The 20,528-nt window shown below is 39.6% G+C and overlaps 1 protein-coding gene across 1 annotated transcript in view; it reads left to right on the top strand.

Annotated features, from left to right (window-relative positions):
- The window catches only part of SEMA5A (sema domain, seven thrombospondin repeats (type 1 and type 1-like), transmembrane domain (TM) and short cytoplasmic domain, (semaphorin) 5A), a 539,042-nt gene that overhangs the window by 417,782 nt on the left and 100,732 nt on the right, over nucleotides 1-20,528 (top strand). Inside the window, exon 13 of the mRNA XM_011940969.1 lies at nucleotides 9,660-9,777. Coding sequence (XP_011796359.1) covers nucleotides 9,660-9,777 — 118 coding nt within the window. The remainder of the gene's footprint in view (nucleotides 1-9,659; nucleotides 9,778-20,528) is intronic.

The following is a 20,528-nucleotide window of genomic DNA, read 5'->3' as shown; positions in this document are numbered from 1 at the left end:
AAAAAAAAAAAAAAAAAAAAAATTCTTCTTTAAAATCTACTCCACAGGCCTCCTGCTTTTGAGCTCTCAAATTTAAAGTTATGTAAGGATTCCATGGGAAAGCTTCAGCTGCCCCCATTTCTTGGCTCCAGACCCCTGCACCTGAGTTATCCTAAATAGGAGCACCTGGGCTTCTCCTAAGTTTTTTTTTTTTTTTTTTATTTGCTGCATAGTCCAGTGAATTCTTAAGGAAATAACTGCTCTCATATGTTTGCAAAACAGCTTGCCTATGGAAAGAGCACAAGCTTTGCGTTCAGGTGGTTCTGGACGGGGCTTTTGTGTGGTGTGTGACCATAAGCCAGTTACTCAACTTCTTCGTATCTCATTTCTCAGCCCTGTTTCCATAGGAGTGTGTTATTGGAGATTAAGAGAGAGGCTATGTTAGGGGTCTGGTACATAACAAGAATTCAACACAAGATAGTTCGTTTCCTGTTTTAATATTATACTCAGTTCATGCAGGTCCTTCTGAGCTGGCATTGCCTGTGAGTGGTCTTTTACACTTTCTGCACACTATGTTGAAGGCTGGGCTTCAAATCTCCCTTTGTCCTAGACGTAAGTCAAAATAAAAAGTGAATGAACAAACAAGAAAGAAAAGGAAAGTAAACAGGACAGACTGCTCTTGTATGTGTGGTTTGCCTTCTTTGCCCACATATACTTCACATGGTCTCCAGACTAAACTGAAGGCAAACTGACCAGCCAATCATTTGCTGCTCTGCCTTCAAATAACTTCACATTGTCTGAGAGGTGCTGGGCCCATCAGGCCAGATTCTGCTCCTTGCATTCAACTGTTACCTGCCTCTGTCAGGGCAAATCAACAGTTCATGAGACTCTAGCATGACCACATTATGTGCTTGGGTGAGTAATGTCAGTATGGCCTCATCCAGGCACTGGGAGCATCTGTCAGTAGATTTGCAATAATTCCCTGTCTCAAATGAACATGTCTCTATCCACACAAAAGCAACTGGGATTCAGCACTGATGAAAGCTACACAGGGCCTAGTGTGAAGAGAGCCAGGTGCTTGCCTTCACCACTGTCACCAGCTGTCCAGCAGCCGTGAGGGCACCAGAGAATCCAAATTCAAGGCAGACCCACACTTGCTGTAACTACCTGCTGAGAGGGACAAATGTTCTTTCCGAGGGGTGGGCTGTACTACACAGAAGGGTTCCTTGGCAGTGAACCTCATCCACTCAATTGAGGTCAAACTGTTAAGTTAGGTGAATTATAAGAAAACAGAATAATACATTTTTCCCCTCTGGATGTACTCTCCTTTTAAGGTTTTGAGTAAAAATTAAAAGGTATTACTTGACACCTTCTGCATTCTTCAGGCATAATTGTTGACCCTTAAACACTTTCACAGAAGTGTTTCTCTTGAAAAAGAAAAACATGTTATATTGCAAATAAGTAATTCTGTCTTCATTTTAAATCTTAATTAGCCAAGAGGAGAGGACACTGGGGAAGGGTGAACTTTGGAGGTACCCATAATTATGCCTACTCATAGAATAGAGAATGTGGAATACCAATGGTGTGGGCTTCTCCCTGAATGAAGCGACCAGTAATTATTTTCTTTTCTTCTTGAGCACATAGACACAGCCTTTTCTGTTTGCCATTCCTAGTGAGTTACTTCCACATCGTGGAACCATGGAAGGTTGATGTTGGGCCATTGTAACACCCTATGCCCCCTTTGTCCTGGTTTTGGTGTCCTGGTACAATCCTAGCCATGGAAAAGGCTGCCTTTCTTAGCTTTGTCCTGGAGACAGTGTTGGCCTTTCTAGAAAGATTTTATATTTGTTCTCAAGAAAAGTTCACAATGATTGAAGCCCACAAGGAGGTCAAGATAAACAGCTCACGATTCAGTGTTTAAAGAGGGAGTGGAACGGGGTCTCTGCATCAGGTCAGAAACCAAAGCTGGCAACCCAAGTTAATCACAAGTCCTAGATCCAGAAAGAACTTTTGGCTCGCTTATTTCAAATATGCTCTATCTAATCTCATCACTATTTTTCAAATTATCAATTTTCCTGAAATGCTTCACTGTAAAATGTGTATCAATCTTGTTCAATTTTAAAACAGATTTTTCAGGAAAATTGAAATGTTATATTTGCCTATTAAGATTTTAACTAAAAGAACATTTGCCAAGTATGATTAGTATTAGTGCCAGTATAAGTCAATTACTTAAATTTAATATTAAGTGCAAAATAAAATGTAAAAAATAGCCATTGCATTTGATCAATGTCATTTAATGTTAAGCCAAGTAGTTTTTAATACATTAAAAGTATTAAAAGTTAGTCACTAATTGAAATCGAGTACATTAGCTTCACATACAAATCATACCATGTAGCATGAATTATTATTGGACTTAGTATTCAATATAGAATGTTTTCAACTACCTCAGAAGTCCATAGTGTATAATAACCTGAAATTGTGCTTAGGGACTAATTATAACAACTGGTATGTATCTCCATCTCAAAAAAAACTTTTTAATATACTATCTAGCATGATATAACTCTCAAAACAGCCTTGTGAATAGGTATTTTTGTTTCAGTTTTGCAGAAGAGGAAAACAAAGAAAATGTATGTTCTAGTTGGATTTACCAATAGAAGGATCTGTGGATGTCTCAGGAAGGTTATTGTCTACTTGGAATTTTCTTCAGTCTTATTTTTAGTAAGATTGTTTGTTTGAGATGGAGTCTCACTCTGTCACCCAGACTGGAATGCAGTGGCGCAATCTCGGCTCACTGCATCTGCCTCTCAGGTTCAAGTGATTCCTGCCTCAGCTTCCCAGCATGGCATGCGCCACCACGCCTGGCTAATTTTTGTATTTTTAGTAGAGACAGGATCTCACCATGTTGACCAAGCTGATCTTGAACTCCTGACCTCAAATGATCTACCCACCTTTAGCTCCCAAAGTGTTGGGATTACAGGCATGAGCTACCGTGCCTGGCCAGATAATGTTTTTAATTGCAGCTCTTAAAGTAAAAGAATAGCTTATGAAGCATATGGTAACATGGTGCTTAGGAATGAGACAGATTTTCTTAGAAACTGGGGAAGGAATAATTCATAGACAGGTTGATCACTACCACAATCATTGTAATGATAATAGAAATCAATATTGATGTTTGAAGTGTGGCTCTTGCACAGTATTTGGGAAGCACTTTAAAGTATGCAACACTTGCAAGGAAACCCTCAATCTTTAATGGGGCCCAAGGACTCTGCCCATTTCAGTCCTCAAAGTTCAGCCCAAATCCAGCCTCCATTTTACCAGTCCTTGAAACTCTCCAAGTTCTCTCCCCACTGAGTGCTTTTCCCAAGCTGATCGCTTTGCAAAAAGGTTCTGTTCTTGCTGGCTCCTATCAAATGGGTCACTTCTGTTGATCCCATTTGTTCCAGTACCTACATATCCTCTCATCCAAGACTCACCCACCCATCGAAGTGGGGATTCACCAGTCTGGCCCTTTGAATTCTTCCTTTGCAACTCGTTGTTGATATTTATCATGTAACTGTTTACTATTTACTTTCTTAACCAAATGGTAAGTTCTTGGAGCTCAGTGACAGTGTCTGTTTGTCATGGCACACCCAGCACTTTCAAAATCAACTTCATAGCCAAGTGCTCATAAGTATGTGCTAAATCAATACATGATTGAAACACTTTTAAAATCCCATGTTTAGGAATACATTGTGTATTAACAAAACATCAAAAATTCTTAATATCAAAAATAAACTGACCTCATGATAATTAGTGTGACAGTGACAAGCCAGATAAAGTCATCACTGATACTTAATCTAATATGCACGAGGAATTGTACTCAGTAATAAATCTCAACTTTTCAGAAATACAGTGAAAATATTTTAGTGAATAAACTTATTTTCTGTTACTCAAACTAACAAAAAAATGTAATTGCAAATTTTTAAAACATAAAGAAATAATTTAGATATATGTTGATATTATTGTCATGTGAAAAGGAAAGTAGACATTTATCCTGCTTTTTAGAATTAAGGCCTGCCTCCAAATACACGTTTAGCTCTAAAAAGTACCCTCAATAAGTGTGTTTTCGAAAAAAACTAAACCTTCGGATTCTGACTAACATTTTTATCTAAATTCAAGTACTTCCACATACCAGGGTAATATGTACAATGAGAGTAGTGTAAGGTCATTAACACATTATGGAAATTTTAAAATTGAATTTTGACAATTATGTTTGAACAGAATATATTTATGGTGTACAAAATGATGCTATGACATATGTTGACAATTTGGAATAATTAAATCACGCTAAAACTCGTATTAAAAATATTTATCACACAAGGAAAAGCATTTTCAAAGCGGAATACAGAACAGCCTTTTTCACGGTGGCTGGGTTAATTGGAAACCCATGATTTTCCACAGTTTCTTAGAGACTCAGCTTCCAGAAATAAAATTGTGTGATAGATTTTCTTAAGACATAATTTAGAATAAAGGTAGATCTCATCAGAATTTTGCCCATGGTTTCAGATATTTTGCATGAGGAAATTATATTGAAATATACATGGTATTTTATTGAATGGGCATTTGTATTTGTAAAGACATTTTAACATTTTAAAGGATAAGTGTAATGTTAAGAACATGCAGAACCACTGGCATCATCAGAAGAAAAAGATGTTATTACATGCAGCATTCCATTTAAAACAGCTTGAAATACTTCCCTCTAACACTGTGGCATTGTTTTAAGTCCCCAAACAGCTTTACACAGGAAACTGTGGTAAACGTAGGGAGTCCGTAGAATTTTTCCCTTTTTGGAGGTTTAATTTTACCTACTGGTCATGTTGCTTTAATAAGAAACATGAAAAGGAATGCAGGCCTTTTGAATGATCTCTTAAGTGTAACCTCGCTATACTTTTGCTCTGTGTAAAGAATCACGCACAGAGAGTTCCCATATGTGATATACACTATGTGATTTTGTCAGTAAAAGAATTCCTCTCAGGTTTCACCATAGGAGCCACAAATATAAATATGCCACTTTTGGCTACTTTAGTAAGATGAGGACACTCCCAGATCCGATCTCATTGGCACAGCCAGGTGAGGTCACAGCAGGGAACAGAAGGATGCTTGGCGCTCACCGCACCCAGGTCTGTCTCATGGGTTATACTTGAAGGGTCTTCAGATTTCCAGCAACTTCCTCTGGGTATTTTTCTACAGAACGACACTGCACATGCAAAGTTACTCAGGAAGAAATTGCTGACACCTGGATAATACATGCACACGTTTCATGGTCTTAGTCATTGGTTGTGATAGTTTATTCTCATCATCTCTATTCCCTGCACACACAAAAAAAAGTGTTATTAAGTCCATTGTGTGTCTTGAGAATTGAGAAAATTTTTATATGTGTTTTACAATAAAAATACAGGTTCAAGTTTTATTCAATGAAACTGATCATTGAAATATTTTTTTATTTAAAATAGTACCTTATTGGGAATCATATCCCCAAAGCTAGAGATTTTAAAGTGCTTATGCTCACACTCTCTGTTATAAACTTGTAGTATTTGAAAAGGATGTCATTTGAATAACAGGAAAAGAAAGCATACTCACATCTATTATTCTTCTTCTAAGACCTGAATCTGTTTGTTTTGTGTGGGATTTGAGATGTTTAGATATTTAAATATGTATATGTGATTTTTTATTTTGTTCATTTATGAGGAGGAGAAAAATACATTTCAAATGGAAAAAGGATGGGGAGCCAAAGAAATGATACCTTAGAAGAATCAGAAGGAATTGGGAGAGTGATGTTTCTATACTCTTTAATGTTTCTGTAATGTTCGATGCTTAATCTTTAAGTTGGGAAGATTTAATTGAGAAAAATCTTAACGTGAAACACACATTAGATGCTATAAAGGAAAATGTTCATAAGTTTTACTACGTAAAATTTTATAACGTGTATCTCAAGAAAAAAATGTCAAACAGGGAAATAATTACTCAGAGAGGGCTGCGTTTTAATGCAAAAATCACCCCTTCCAATGACCATGTAATAAAATGAGGCCGGGCGCGGTGGCTCAAGCCTGTAATCCCAGCACTTTGGGAGGCCGAGACGGGCGGATCACGAGGTCAGGAGATCGAGACCATCCTGGCTAACACGGTGAAACCCCGTCTCTACTAAAAAATACAAAAATCTAGCCGGGCGAGGTGGCGGGCGCCTGTAGTCCCAGCTACACGGGAGGCTGAGGCAGGAGAATGGCGTGAACCCGGGAGGCGGAGCTTGCAGTGAGCGGAGATCGCGCCACTGCATTCCAGCCCGGGCGACAGAGCGAGACTCTGTCTCAAAAAAAAAAATAAAATAAAATAAAATAAAATAAAATGAATGACTCATGAAAGAGATCAAATATTGGATATAGATAGGAAGTTTCCTTGGAATTGGATATGGATAGGAAGTTTACACATGGAAAATGCAAATATTTAAAAAGTATATGCATGTATGCTAAGCCTTAAGACACAACTGAAAGAAATGAAAACAGACAATTGAGAAATTCTATTTTTTTTTTTCCATATACTAACTTTCTGAAAGAGTTACCCTTTGGGTGAGTTAAAAAAAATATAGTAACATCCAGTATGTAACAGGATGAGGCAGCAGAGGCACTCCCATATTGTTGGCTGGTCCAAACTTAATAATGCCCATAACTTTTGACGCAACAGTTACACGAATAAAATTTTATCCTATAGAAAATCTGTACAAAAATGAGTACTGCAGCCTTGCTGTAAAAGGGGAAATTTAATAATTTTAAAGGGGAAATTTACACTGCTGGTGAGAATGTAAACTAGGACAACTACTATGGAAAACAGTGTGGAGATTCCTTAAATAACTAAAAGTCGAACTACCATTTAATCCAGCAACCCCACTACTGGGTATCTACCCAGAGGAAAATAAATCATTATATGAAAAAGATACTTGCACATGCATGTTTCTAGCAGCACAATTCACAACTGCAAAAATGTGGAATCAACCCAAATGCCCATCCATCAAGGAGTGGTTGAAGAAGAAGCTGTGATACACATATATGATGGAATACTACTCAGCCATAAAAAGGAATAAATTAACAGCAACCTGGATGAGATTGGAGACTTATTCTAAGTGAAATAACTCAAGAACAGAAAAGCAAACATTGCATGTTCTCATAAGTGGGAGCTAAGCTATGAGGATGCAAAGGCGTAAGAATGACACAATGGACTTTGGGGACTCGGGGGAAAGAGTAGGAAGGGAATGAGGGATAAAAAACCACAAATTGGATGCAGTGGATATTGTATACTGCTTATGTGATGGGTGCACCAAAATCTCACAGATCACCACAAAAGTACTTATGTAACCAAACACCACCTGTTCCCCAAGAACCTATGGAAATAAAAAATTGAAAATAAAATGAATAAAATGAAGGGGAAATTTAAATAAATGTTGGTTCATAAAAGAAATGGAGCACTGGCCGGGCACGGTGGCTCATGCCTGTAATCCCCAGCACTTTGGGAGGCCAAGGCGGGCAGATCACAAGGTCAGGAGATCGAGATTATCCTGGCTAACATGGTGAAACCCCATCTCTACTAAAAATACAAACAATTAGCTGGGTGTGGTAGTGGGTGGCTGTAGTCCCAGCTACTCGGGAGGCTGAGGCAGGAGAAGTGTGAACCTGGGAGGCGGAGCTTGCCGTGAGCCGAGATCGAGCCTCTGCACTCCAGCCTGGGCGGCAAAGCCAGACTCCGTCTCAAAAAAAAAAGAAAGAAAGAAAATGAAGCACTACACAGCTGTTAAGGGGAATAAGGTAGAGCTATATTTATTGACAAGAATAGTGCAATAATATATTATTGGTTGTAGAAAGCAAAATGTGAAACAGCGTGTACAACTGCATTTGTGTGTATTACATATAATTATATAAAACATATATTTGCCTATAAAAAACAGTAACAAAATACGTATGTGTATATATAGATATGTGCACACAAGCATGCTCATATGTGTGGATAAAATATCTGCAGAATATGTAAGTTAGTATAAACAGTACCTACTACTGGGGAAATAGGCTTTCACCTTTTCCTTTATAACTGCCTTGTTTGTATTTTTTAATAGAAGTCATGTCTGCATGTGGTCGCATATCAAGGAGTTTTAATGAGGTTATAGGAACAGGTAATTGTTTCATACCTTTTTGTACCACAACCTAGCCCAACTTCTGAGAAACAGCTTTTTAGATCATTTGCACTTCTTTAGGTAATTAATAAATGATAGTCGTATAATAACTTACTACATATCAGTCGATTTATCAACTGCAAACATATCTTCCCTAGCTGTACAGCCTTCAAATCAATCTTTCCCTCCTTCAGTTTCTTCATTTCAAAGCGAGAATCATTGTAGTGCCTAATTGAGGTACTGTATTTATAAGGTTGTCATAGGGTTTAAATGACCAAATATAAGTCACATTCTTAGAACACAGCTTTATATATAATTAGCACCTTTTCTGTTAACAATTATTATTTTGTATTATGAATATGAACAACTCATCATTACTTACTTCTGCTGCCTCCCTGCTGACAGGGTTGATGGGTAAGCCATGATTTCTAGTCCTACCAGATTTCTGGTCCTTGGTTAATTTGTAACAGTTCCTCCTCCCTCACTATCCTACCTCCAAGAGCGGTCATTTGCACTTCCATGCTGGCATTGCCTTTCTTTCCTCACATCTGCTTCCTGCCCGTCCGACTTCTCGGTCCACTCACAGAATTCCCAGGTTCAATGTCCTGTGTGCCCATGACATTATCTTCTGTATATTTCTGGCTCCATCACTATCATCTCTGTCTTCTTCCTCCCTCATTTACCTTTGCTTGTATTTATAATGTAAAGGCCACAGCCCTCGTCTAATAATGCCCATGTAGTGTATGAACTCTTTCATTTAGACAAAGTTAAAAAGAAAATATCCGCCATCTACAATACTTCTGATATCATATGTAGGATATTATAGACACAGCGATATGAAACTACTATGAAATTGAAAGTTTTAATACATTTAAGCTACAGTAAACAAATGAAAGGTGTTCCTATTTTTTTGAACGATTCATGTTGAAGAGTTTTGGATGAATCTGCATGTCGTTGGGCTAATTTCTCAAATTTTCTGTGCCTCGGTTTTCTCATCAATAAAGTGGGGGTAATAACAATGATGATGATGATGATGGTAATGGTAAATAAAGTGAAAATAACACCTGCCTATCAAATCGTTTAAGCATCTGCAACAAATAATACCTGTTGTAAAGAGGAGGAAGATGGTAATGGTGACGGTAGTGGTGGTGACAGCTATATTGTTTTTGAACATTGTAGAATCTTGACTTTAGCACTATTTGTGACAGCAAAATACTTATGTTGGCTCATCTTTAGTCATCTGTCATGTATGTTAGATTAAAACATAGATTTTTCAAAATGTCTATATAAATGGTTTAATATTAGGTACTTACAGGAGTGTGCAGATAGCTGTGTTCTCCAGTGTGCAGCCTAAATAAATACCCACTGGGCTTCATATCTAAGAAATCCCATACCTCTTTGCTAAGGGACAGGTTTGCCTTGTCTTGTGTGCCTTATCTTGGGTAAAGCGACCTTTCTGTTCACCATTTGGTGTGTGTCTTTACAGCACCTGCATTGGGGCCCAGGACCCTTACTGTGGCTGGGACGTGGTGATGAAGAAATGCACAAGCCTGGAGGAGAGCCTGAGCATGACGCAGTGGGAACAGAGCATCTCTGCATGTCCGGTGAGTGCTCGCCTTCTCCATCCTCTGAAAATGCTGCCCACGGGAGCCGTGCTCCCCTGGTGATCCTCAGCCACACTGTCTGCACCTTTTCATATGAGAACCTTTTTTGCAAACCCAGTCTGTGCTCTATCAGATCACTTGACTCTTTGCTTGCACAGGGCCACATGGAGTGCTGTTACAGGCTTTTTGTCTGTTTGAAGAGAAACGTCTTCAGAGAAAACTGTGTTGATTTGATAATGGAGTTTATGGTTTCTGTTTTATTCTTGGATTTTTTTTCCCCTCCAGAGTTTGGTGTGGACTATTTTGCCCCTTAGAGCACTAATAAAACAGGAACTTCTACATCCATAAATTTCTTTTGGGAGATATAATTCCAGAGGGTGACATAAGGAAAGATGAGAAAAGAATAACTAAAGGATATTATTTTCACCTTCATGTGGGGCCAACCCGTAGATCCTGTTCAAGGTCACAGGAAGGTCTGGAAGAGACAGCCTACTGTGCGTTCCCATATAAGACTGTGGAGTGAGGTGAAACTCACCTGTATTGAGAGCCAGACTGAATCCAAGAAAAGCACGTTGCATGGTTTCCTTTGCTAATATATTTGTTTGGGTCCACATTTATAGGAACTAGTATTTAGAATATTTTTTGCTTTTTTTTTGTTTGTTTTTGGAGGATTTTTGGTCTTTAGAACATTTTGTCCAGTCATCTCAAATTCTCTTACGTTTTCTCATAGAATATGAACAACAACTATTAACTTCCACATAATGGAAAAGTCATAAGTCATGTTACCTTCACAAAACTGCTCATCTCTGCCCACCAGTTCTGTGGTATCGTGTGGCACATTCAGTGTGTGAACTCCTTGCTGTTTCTTCCATGCTTTAGAACTTCTAAGGCATCACAACCGTCAGCCTGTTTCCCACCAAAGAACCTACCCTTTCTGTTATCTCAGCCACATATTCATGAAGCCAGTTATTCAGCTTGAAATTCAGAAAACCAGACGGGATGAAGCAAGGAAGTCTGGGGCTATTCAAACCATTGTCATTTCCCAAATGTTGGCACTGAATCAAGGGGCCTTCACTGTAACAGTGTGTGCATCACCACATCTAGGCTCTGGAAAGCTTCCTAGTAGGATTAGCTGTGAGTCCTTGTGACTATTTAACTTCAGATCTATTATTTTAGAATCCAATTTTGCTGCAAAGTCCCTTTAAAATGGTTAGAAAAATGCCATTGTTTGTTCTTAATCCCTTCCTATTTCTGAAAAATACTAAGAGCACAAGGGTGCTCACCTTTCATTCTTTGTGGCTTGATAAAACATAATGTTTAATACCTGAAATGTGGTTCCAAAGTACAGACGTACACTTTAGAAGGTCAGCAAATCTTCTTGTAGATCTTTGATCTTGCATTTTTTATTGTAAAAAAGGCTTAAGATAATAGCTTTGTTTCTTAAGTAATAAGGTCATTGTCTAGGACCCAGAGTTGTTTTAGCATATATCTGAGAGATACTAATTATGTAATTATTAGTATCTGTGATGAGAGCTTCCCAGCAGGCAGCATGTCCCCATAGGACCCTCAAACTAAAGAGGCCTTTCCCTCCATGCTGTAGTGTTTGTGGGCTGGAGTTCATGGACTAGAAATACACACCCACACACTTGCTTTATAACGAATGTATGTCTTGTATATGTCTTTAGTCATTAAATGGAGAGTTGGCTGGGCACAGTGGCTCGTGCCTGTAAACCCAGCACTTTAGGAGGCCGAGACAGGAGGACTGCTTGAAGCCAAGAGTTTGAGACCAGCCTGGGCAACATAGTGAGGCCCTAACTCTACAGAAAAGTAAAATAATTTAATTAGGAACGATGGTGCATATGTGTAGCTCCAGCTACTCGGTGGCTGATGTGGGAGGATTGCTTGAGCCTAGGAGTTTGAGGCTATAGCGAACCAAGATCATGCCACTTGTATTAGTCTGCTTTCACACTTCTATAAAGAAATACCTAGGCCCTGTGATTTATAAGGGATAGAGATTTAATTGACTTACAGTTCTGCATGGCTGGGGAGGCCTCACAAAACTTACAATCATGGCAGAAAGTGAAGAAGAAGCAAGCACGCACCTTCTTCACAAGTCAGCAGGAGAGAGAGTTCAGGAGAAACTCACTTTTAAACCATCAGATCTCGTGAGAACTCCCTTACTATCAGGAAAACGGAATGGGGGAAACCACCCCCATGATTCAAACTAGGTTCTTCCCTTGACATGTGGGGATTACAGTTTGAGATGAGATTTAGGTGGGGACATGGCATCAAAGCATATCACCACTGCACTCCAGCCTGGACAACAGAACAAGACTTGTCTAAAAAAAAATAAATAAAGGAAGAAAGAAAGAACAAAAAGGAAGGATTTAATATTTAAGACTTGAAGAAAGGGTGGTCACTAAAGTTGTTTCCTGCTACTGGGAGGACCTGAGGTCCTTGTTGCCATCTGACCTTACTTGAGTTTTTAACATGTAAGGTCAGAAGGTAACAACGCTCTGCCATGGTGCCAAGGCTGCCTCCTCTACCATCTCTGCTTTCAAAAATAAAGCTTAGATGTGATATCTGGCTCTCAGTCAGCAAAACACTCATTACAATTAAATACTCTGTTTCTTCTGATGACAGAGTATTTAATTACATAAAACTATCCCTGTCATCCCACCCAATGTATTGTATCACATATCAAGATACACTTCAGATAAGCATATACAAAGAAGGCAACAAAAGACAATAAATTATGTCATTTTGAGCAAAACACAGGAAAGGAAACCATATGTATTTCTGAGTTATATAGGCTACCATTTTGAAAACGAGAATTCATATTATCTAACTGTACATCTCTTTCAAAAAATCTATCTCTTAGAAGGAGATGACCTAGATGTAAATGATTTGCATTAATGTAGAGCAGTATTAACTTAGAGAGGTATTAAAAAAAGATTGAAATGTAATTTTCTTCCATGTTATTTTTTAACTGAAATGGAACAAGGGCTTAAATTTATTGGGCAAATCTATCATATATAATCATTTCTGATATGCCACTGGTTGTGATGTGTACCACTGCTTTATATGTTGCTAAGAAACAACAACAAAAAACTCTCTCATGGATTGTAAGATGCCAGTTTATTTTAGAGATGGTAAAATACAAAAAAGCAGAGGGAAGTTTGCAATCAGTAAACACTTTTACCTACCTCTACATATATAGATTATAGAGGTATGTATCTCTATCCAAAGGAAATTAAGCTTTATAAGCTGAGGGGTTTTTGAATGAGACCAAATATCTTATACCTCATGTAAAAGTGCAAGCTGCATAATGAAAGACAGGAGATCCCGTTACATTGAGTGCAGTAAGAGTTATAGGAATGTTGTTGATGGTGAGTCACCCTCAAAGCCTCTTGTGTGTGACTCTCCAAAGTAAACCTTCACAAACCTTGGATCAATGACATAGCACAACTGAGTTTCCCAAAGTTAGTGGTCTAGTCAAACCTCATGCAGTGGCTGTGACTTATGACTGTCTTAGACCATTTATGTTGCTACAACAGAATACCTAAGGCCGAATGATTTAAATTGGACAGAAATGTATTTCACACCTTCTTGAAAGCTGGTAAGTCTAAGATCAAGGTACCGCTACTTAGTCTGGTGAGGGGCTTCTTGCTGTGTCCCACCTGGAAGAAGGTAGGAGGGCAAGAGAGAGCCAACTTTCTTTGTCACAACTATTTATAAGGGTACCCAATCCATTCCTGAGGTAGGAGCCCTCCTGGCCTAATCACCTCTTCAAGATTCCACTTCTTAATAGTATCACACTGGCAACACCTGAATTTGGAAGGACTACATTCAGGCCATGGCAGTGGCTTAGATCCTCTGCTACCCAGAGAATTTGAATTGGATAAGGGATCCACAAGAAACCTTTCTAGGGAATTAGGGACTTAAAGAAGACTTAGTTTCTACAGAGAGATCCCTATTTAAAAATGTTTATAGGTTTTTGTAGTCCAGATGACAGGGCAATAGTTTGCTGACATATTGATTAATGTTCTGTTTGCTTATAAAATTGTAATTGAAAACATTACTCTCAGTTTAAGAGATTTGAAGTGCATCAGTAAAATCTAAATTGGCATATCTAGACTGATTAGAATAATATATATGTCCTGCATAAATCATAATGTTGTTTAACAAGGGTAGCATAGTCTTAGGAATCTACTGGAGCTTTATTTATGCATGAATACCATCCACATCCTTTGTGGATACGTGATGACCAGGGTACCATATGATGTAATGAGTCCTTATTCCAAAATGCATCATGTATTCTGGTTTGCATGTTCACTCCCCAGAAACTTCATGTTGAAATGTGATCCCCAGTGTTGGAGTTGGGACCTGGTGGGAGGTGTTTGGGTCATGGGGGCGAATCTCTCATGAATGGCTGGATTCCCTCTCTGCAGTAATGACTGCATTCTTCTCTATTGTTCACACGAGAGCTGGTTGTTTTAAAGACCCTGACATCTCTCACTGTCTCTCTCACCACATGATACATCTGCTCCCGTTTCACCTTCTGCCCTAATTGTAAGCTTTATGGGACCCTCACCAGAGGCAGATGCCAACACTGTGCTTCTTGGCCAGTCTGCAAAACTGTAACTAAAATAAACCTCTTTTCTTTATAAATTACCCAGCCTCAGGTATTCCTTTACAGCAAAGCAAAATGGGCTATACATAATGTAATAACTAACAAATACAAAGACCAAATATACACCTAGGGGTCTCCTAATAACAGGATTCTTCTTAATGCCATTATGTAGTTAGTCTCTTTAGGATAAAAGGGGATTTTAGCAATGACGAAGCCCAGAGCCCTCTTTTAGATGGCAGTACCATAGACTATGGTCTAAAGGATTTATCAAATGTACCAAAACTGCACTGGGAAAGAAACCAGGATTTAAATTGAATATTTTTGACATTATCCCTAATCTTCAGGATAATGCCCTTCTAAGCTCTCAACATCTTCCTAAAGCAGAGGCAACCATCAGGTGATGCTTAGAAAGCAGGTGAGAGATTATTTTTGAATTTGTGATAGAATCTTGATATAAGAGAAAGAAAAGAGAACGAAGGTTTACTTGTGTGTCTAGAATATGTGCTTAGTGCCATGTGAGGCAACTTTCAATGGATTGTCTTATTTAATGTTCACTGTGATCTCCAGGGACGGACATTTTTGCTTCCATTTTATAAATCGAAGAGGTGGGGCTCAGAGGTATTAGATAACTATTTCCCTAGTTCACCCATCCTATCAGAGGCTGCACATCGCTTCAGGTTAGTTCTTTTTAGAGGCACTGTGTTTCCTGTGTAGCTCATTTGCAGAGATAGGCTTAGGGATGATGCTTAGTTGATATCCTAGCATGAGACAAGCTTTCCCAAGGAGCATATCTAACATTCTGTTTTGTTATATTCTGTTGCAAAATTTACCTGAAAATTTAAAAAAGGAAGTTTTTTTTTAACTTTCGAAAAAATATCAGACTAGAAAAATAAGACTTCAATTAAGTCATGAAACAATAGTGGTTGGAATACAGTAAGAATCCAAAGAAACACTCCAGGGACATCTGCACTCACCAAATGCATCTATATCCTTGGTCAGTTGAAATTAATGAAATGGACATGAACAAATGAAATATAGGATTGTAGATGGTGCTTGGTAACAAAAATTGCATCTTCCTTAGCTAGCACTTGGAAACCTGCTATTTCCTAGTTGAAGGGAAATTTGCTATTACAGAATTGGGGGTAAAATTACTTGAAGCTCATTTATTTGAGACTCTCACCAAAGAAGGATCTACAAATCACTTTACAGAATGAACTGGTTGAGATCACAGGCTCTGGACTAGCTTGTTTGATTCTTGGGTCTTTTACAACCAGAGTGACCTTTTTTTTTGAGATGGAGTCTCGCTCTGTCGCCCAGGCTGGAGTGCAGTGGCGCGATCTCTGGTCACTGCAAGCTCCGCCACCTCCCGGGTTCACGCCATTCTCCTGCCTCAGCCTCCCTAGAAGCTGGGACTACAGGCGCCCACCACCACGCCCGGCTAATTTTTTTGTATTTTTAGCAGAGACGGGGTTTCACCGTGTTCGCCAGGATGGTCTCAACAACCAGAGTGACTTTGAACAACTTACTTATCCTATCTCAGCTCATTTCAAATCTGTAAAATGGGCTGTAGTTGCTAGGGATGTGTTAAAGATTCAAGGAGTTAATACCTGTAAAGCACAGTGCCTGGCATACACAAAACTACCACTAATGGTGTATGTCTTACTAAGGTCTAATGTTTAATATTAAATAGTATAATACACATACTCCTAACAGAAAGTTGCATTACAGAAATCTAGAAGATAGCGCAACTACAGATAATTTATTCTAGATATATGTCTGATGTCTGTTTAAGGAAGCCTGAGAAAATATAAAAATACCTATTCATTTGAAAAAGTAAAGCCACAGAATTTACATTGTTATTCATGGATCTGCTTTCTAGGCAGATTCTTAAACGAATATACTCAGGGTCAAAATGAGCAAGTACTTAAATGCAACACAGAGAACCTGCACCCAAAGACCCATGTACTTTTCTAAGGATTGCAAGTTCTCGTTCTGAAATGTAGTAGAACTGACTACAGTGATCCTGGATTGAAAACGCTACACTTAAAGTCTTCAACTACTCCAGCCATGGCCAGAAACTGAATCTCACATTTTCATCCTGTTGAAGCGCAATTGCTGTTGCTGTCACTTTGATTTGCCCAGTGCAGTTCCTTTTCTTTCCAGTGTTTGGTAACTGTTTCTGCTCTATTTTATTTGCCTCTTTCCTCTTCATTCTCTCATTACCCATCACTTATTTCAAGTTCTTCCTCTCTTTTCCTGTGCCTTTCTTATAAGCTCCTCTTTTGCTGATTCATATATTTGGAAAAAGAACATTTATAGCATCTCTTTGCTTAAGACCCTACTAACTCATGCTAGATCAAAAGAAAACGAACAAAGAATGTCTGGTGCAGTGGTTCTCAGTCAAGAAAATGTTGCCCCGTGGGACATTTAGCAATGTCTGGAGACATTTTGGGTTGTCACATCTGGGGGTGGAAGGGCACTGGCATCCAGTGGGTGGAGACCAGGGGTGTCAGTAAACATCCTGTTATGCACAGGGCAGCCCCTACAACAAATTATCCAGTCCAAATGTCAATAATCCCGATGTGGAGAAACTCTGGGGCAGTGGGAAAAAGGAAGACCAGTGCTTCAAATTACATCTTCCAAATAACTAGCTAGGGAATCTTTGGGATGTTATCAAATTCATTTGAATCTTAGTTTAATTTTCCTATAAAAATGGCATAAAGAGATTAAATCAGATAGATTGCATATGCCTAATGGTAATCAAATTTCCTGTGAATAGGGTCTAATAAAGGACTATTTTCACCCTGTGGTGCATCATGAGGGGCTGATTCTGCTGCCCAGTTCAGGAAGGACAGCAGATGATCAAGTCTTTGATTCCCTAGCCTTTCTCCTTTTGCTCACAAGATGGCAGCAGGATTGGCAAGTATCATATTCACACATAACCATGTCCAAAGCAGGAAGGAAGAGAAGTGGCAGAGAAAGCTTCCTCCTCTTCATTTGAAAGAAAATAGTTTCTAGAAACCTCTTGCAGTGTCCTCTTGAGTCTTATTGGCCAGAACTGGGTCACATGTCAGTTTCTAGACCCAGCACTGGCCCAACCGAGGGAGTTGCCATGATTGGCTTATAGCCTAGTCAGGATTCAACCCTGACCTCAGATATGTTCTGTTTGAGGTTCAGAAGCGTGGCTGGTGGTACCAGCCCAACTCACCATAGATTCCTACTCCCTCTGCTTCACCTCACAATGGTGAGGAATAATTCCCACAATGAATGCAAATCCTCTTTTTTCCAAAGTACTTTCTTCATAAAAATCCATTACCTTGGCTGGTGTCCCTACCTTAGCCTCTTTGCAAAAATGGAAATTCTCAGGTTCCCTCCAGGACAGGAGATTATTTTAAGGAAGTACGTGGACTGGAACTATGAGTGCTTGCTGTTTCCATCTTCATTCCATTGTCACCATCATATTGTATTTCCTTCTGGCCTCACAGTCTTAGATATTTCTATTGTCTATATCGTCATGAGTTTAGGATTTCCCCATGACCTCTTAGAGCTAAGGAGATCCTAGGAACCTCCCTGCTCATTCCGTTTGTATTTTAGATGAGAAAATGGAGACTAAAGGGGCTTAGAAAGACTCTCCTTTGCCTCAAATTCTCTAATCTGTCCCAATTCTGCATCTCAAATGTTTCCCATTAATACTAGGGGGATTTACAAACATTCAAAAAAAAAATCACAAATGCATCTGCTTCATGAAAGGGACGTATGTGCAAATAAACCCCCAAACACAGAAGGACTCAAGAAACCCGAGAGTGAGGCGGACAAATTCAGTTTGTTGGTATAGGGTGAGTTTATTGGGAACTTACAGAGAGAAATACGCTCTTGGGCAGCTGCAGGACCGGTAGAGCTCCATGGATTATTCCCAGGGCTTATGTGCCATAGGGAAAGGGTATATGTGCTTCAGAGGAAATGCCTAGGAATTTGCTGAAGGGTAGTGTTTGCATTAAGTACATACTCTTACACAAGGAACCACAGGTAAACTGGAAATCTTAGAGGCATTCCCAGAACTGGGGTTAATCAGAAGTCAACATGGGGGATTAGCATCCAAGATAGAACTACTTTGACCTCCACAGCATCCCAACCTGCATGACCTCTAACGCCTTTGAAACAGCCTTTGCAGAATTAGAAGTGATGAGCGAATTCTAGTGTGACTGATTCCATCTTGCTTCTAACATCGCAGGCTAAGTTGTTTTATGTATTCTTGTTTTGCATATAATAACACAGAGGCCAACGCCAAGATAACTATGAGAGGAATTTAGTTTATGGTTAAATTTTGAGGCAAGGAAAACTTACCTCCCTGTCCTCTTATTCAGAGATTGAATCTGTATTCATAATGATAAGGACTTGAACTTTGCTGAAGAATAGGTATAAACAATGACCTGCTGACACTTAGCCTGCTTTTCTTTAAGCTGTTTACTGCAGATTCAGTAAACAAGATTCATAACGTCTATGACTACCCCTATAGATAACATTGCAATGGTGAAACCTAAAGAAGTGGTCTTTGAGATATTTTTCAGATTTAGCGCTTCAGCTGACCAAAAGCCGCTGAGTAGTCCTGAGACCCCCTCTCAGGAACTGACTCAGCTGCCTGAAGGCAGTTTCAACACCCCTGTGATTTAATTAACTGTTTTGGTTCCCCAGCCCTGGGCTGCCAAAGTACTGTCAAAACCCCCTGGTCTCTCAATTCTCAGGGAGCCAGGCTTGAGGAGTTTCTTTCTGTTCTCCTCACTTGCCTGGCCCTGTAATAATTTAGCTCTTTCTTTCCTGTCATTCCTGTTGTTCCCAGTGCATTTGGCTTTCTGAGCGGAGGCAAGATGAACTATTGGAGTTGTTACAGCGTCATAGAGAAGTGAGGCAAAGGATGGCCAATTGTCCCAGAGAACCTCTCAGAGAGTCTCCTTCCCGACTCACTCTCTGCCCCAAGGGTCTGACCTTCCTTACATCCAATGTCCGGTCCTCTCTCCCTTGTTGTCTTGTGGCCTTGGGCTCACGTAATGAGAGGCATGGGTAAGAGGAATGAGACTGGTGTATCGTTCCCTTACCCCCTTCAACCAAGGATGGCTCCAGCCACCCTGTCCTCCCTCCCACCTGCAGGCTTAGGATGGTCACAGATCCCATGGTGGTGTTCCCTGGGGCCTTCAGCAGCCCTGGAAGGTTTCTGAACTGAGCCCACACTGTGAAGAGTCAAAATAGTACAGACCTATATATTGTGTAACTATGATGCAAATATTCTGTCTGTCTGACCACCGTTATTGCTTGAGGCTGGCTCCGTGAACAAGAGACTTGTGCTTTTTACAGTCAAAACAATACCAGCAATGTTTGCACAGCAAGCAGGAGTCTGGATGTTAAAGCAGGCGAGGATGTGCTAGCATAGGAACTGTGTTTGCTCATAGGAACTGCGTTTGAAACTGACTGTCCACCTCTTATCCACCGACACAGGAGTCCTTTGGCTGAAGACAAGAGGGAGGGCTGATAAAGAGGTGAAAGGAGAATGTTGAAACTCCCAAATGGTAGGGTCTTTGCCTCTTTAACAACCGAATCTGCTATGTTAGTGGCTTGAGTCACGTTGTCATGCAAGGCTTGGTTTCTCCAAGAAAACACTATGGTCTTCAGGGAACCTTATGATCGGAGTAGGTGCTGTCTTTTCATCTAAGCCAACAGGGAGGCCACCGGCACCTTGGAAATGGGGATATTTTCCTCTTGAGTAGGATCCAGCATATCACTTAGAATTGCTCTAACAGAAAACCAAATACTGCATGTTCTTACTCATAAATGGGAGTTGAACAATGAGAACACATGGGCACAAGGAGGGGAACATCACACATTGGGACCTGTCAGAGGGTGGGGGATGAGGGGGGAGAGCATTAGGACAAATACCTAATGCATGTGGAGTTTAAAACCTAAATGATGGGTTGATAGATGCAGCAAACCACCATGGCACATATATACCTATGTAACAAACCTGTACGTTTTACACATGTATCCCAGAACTTAAAGTAAAATTTTAAAAAAGAAAAGAATTGTTCTAACAGATGGTGCAGCTCCATTCCATCCCTTTTGTCACAGT

This window comes from Colobus angolensis, unplaced genomic scaffold, assembly GCF_000951035.1.
Source record: "Colobus angolensis palliatus isolate OR3802 unplaced genomic scaffold, Cang.pa_1.0 Scaffold196, whole genome shotgun sequence".
NCBI lineage: Eukaryota > Metazoa > Chordata > Mammalia > Primates > Cercopithecidae > Colobus > Colobus angolensis.
Note: the sequence above shows the minus strand (reverse complement) of the source record. Positions and strands in the feature narration are given on the sequence as shown.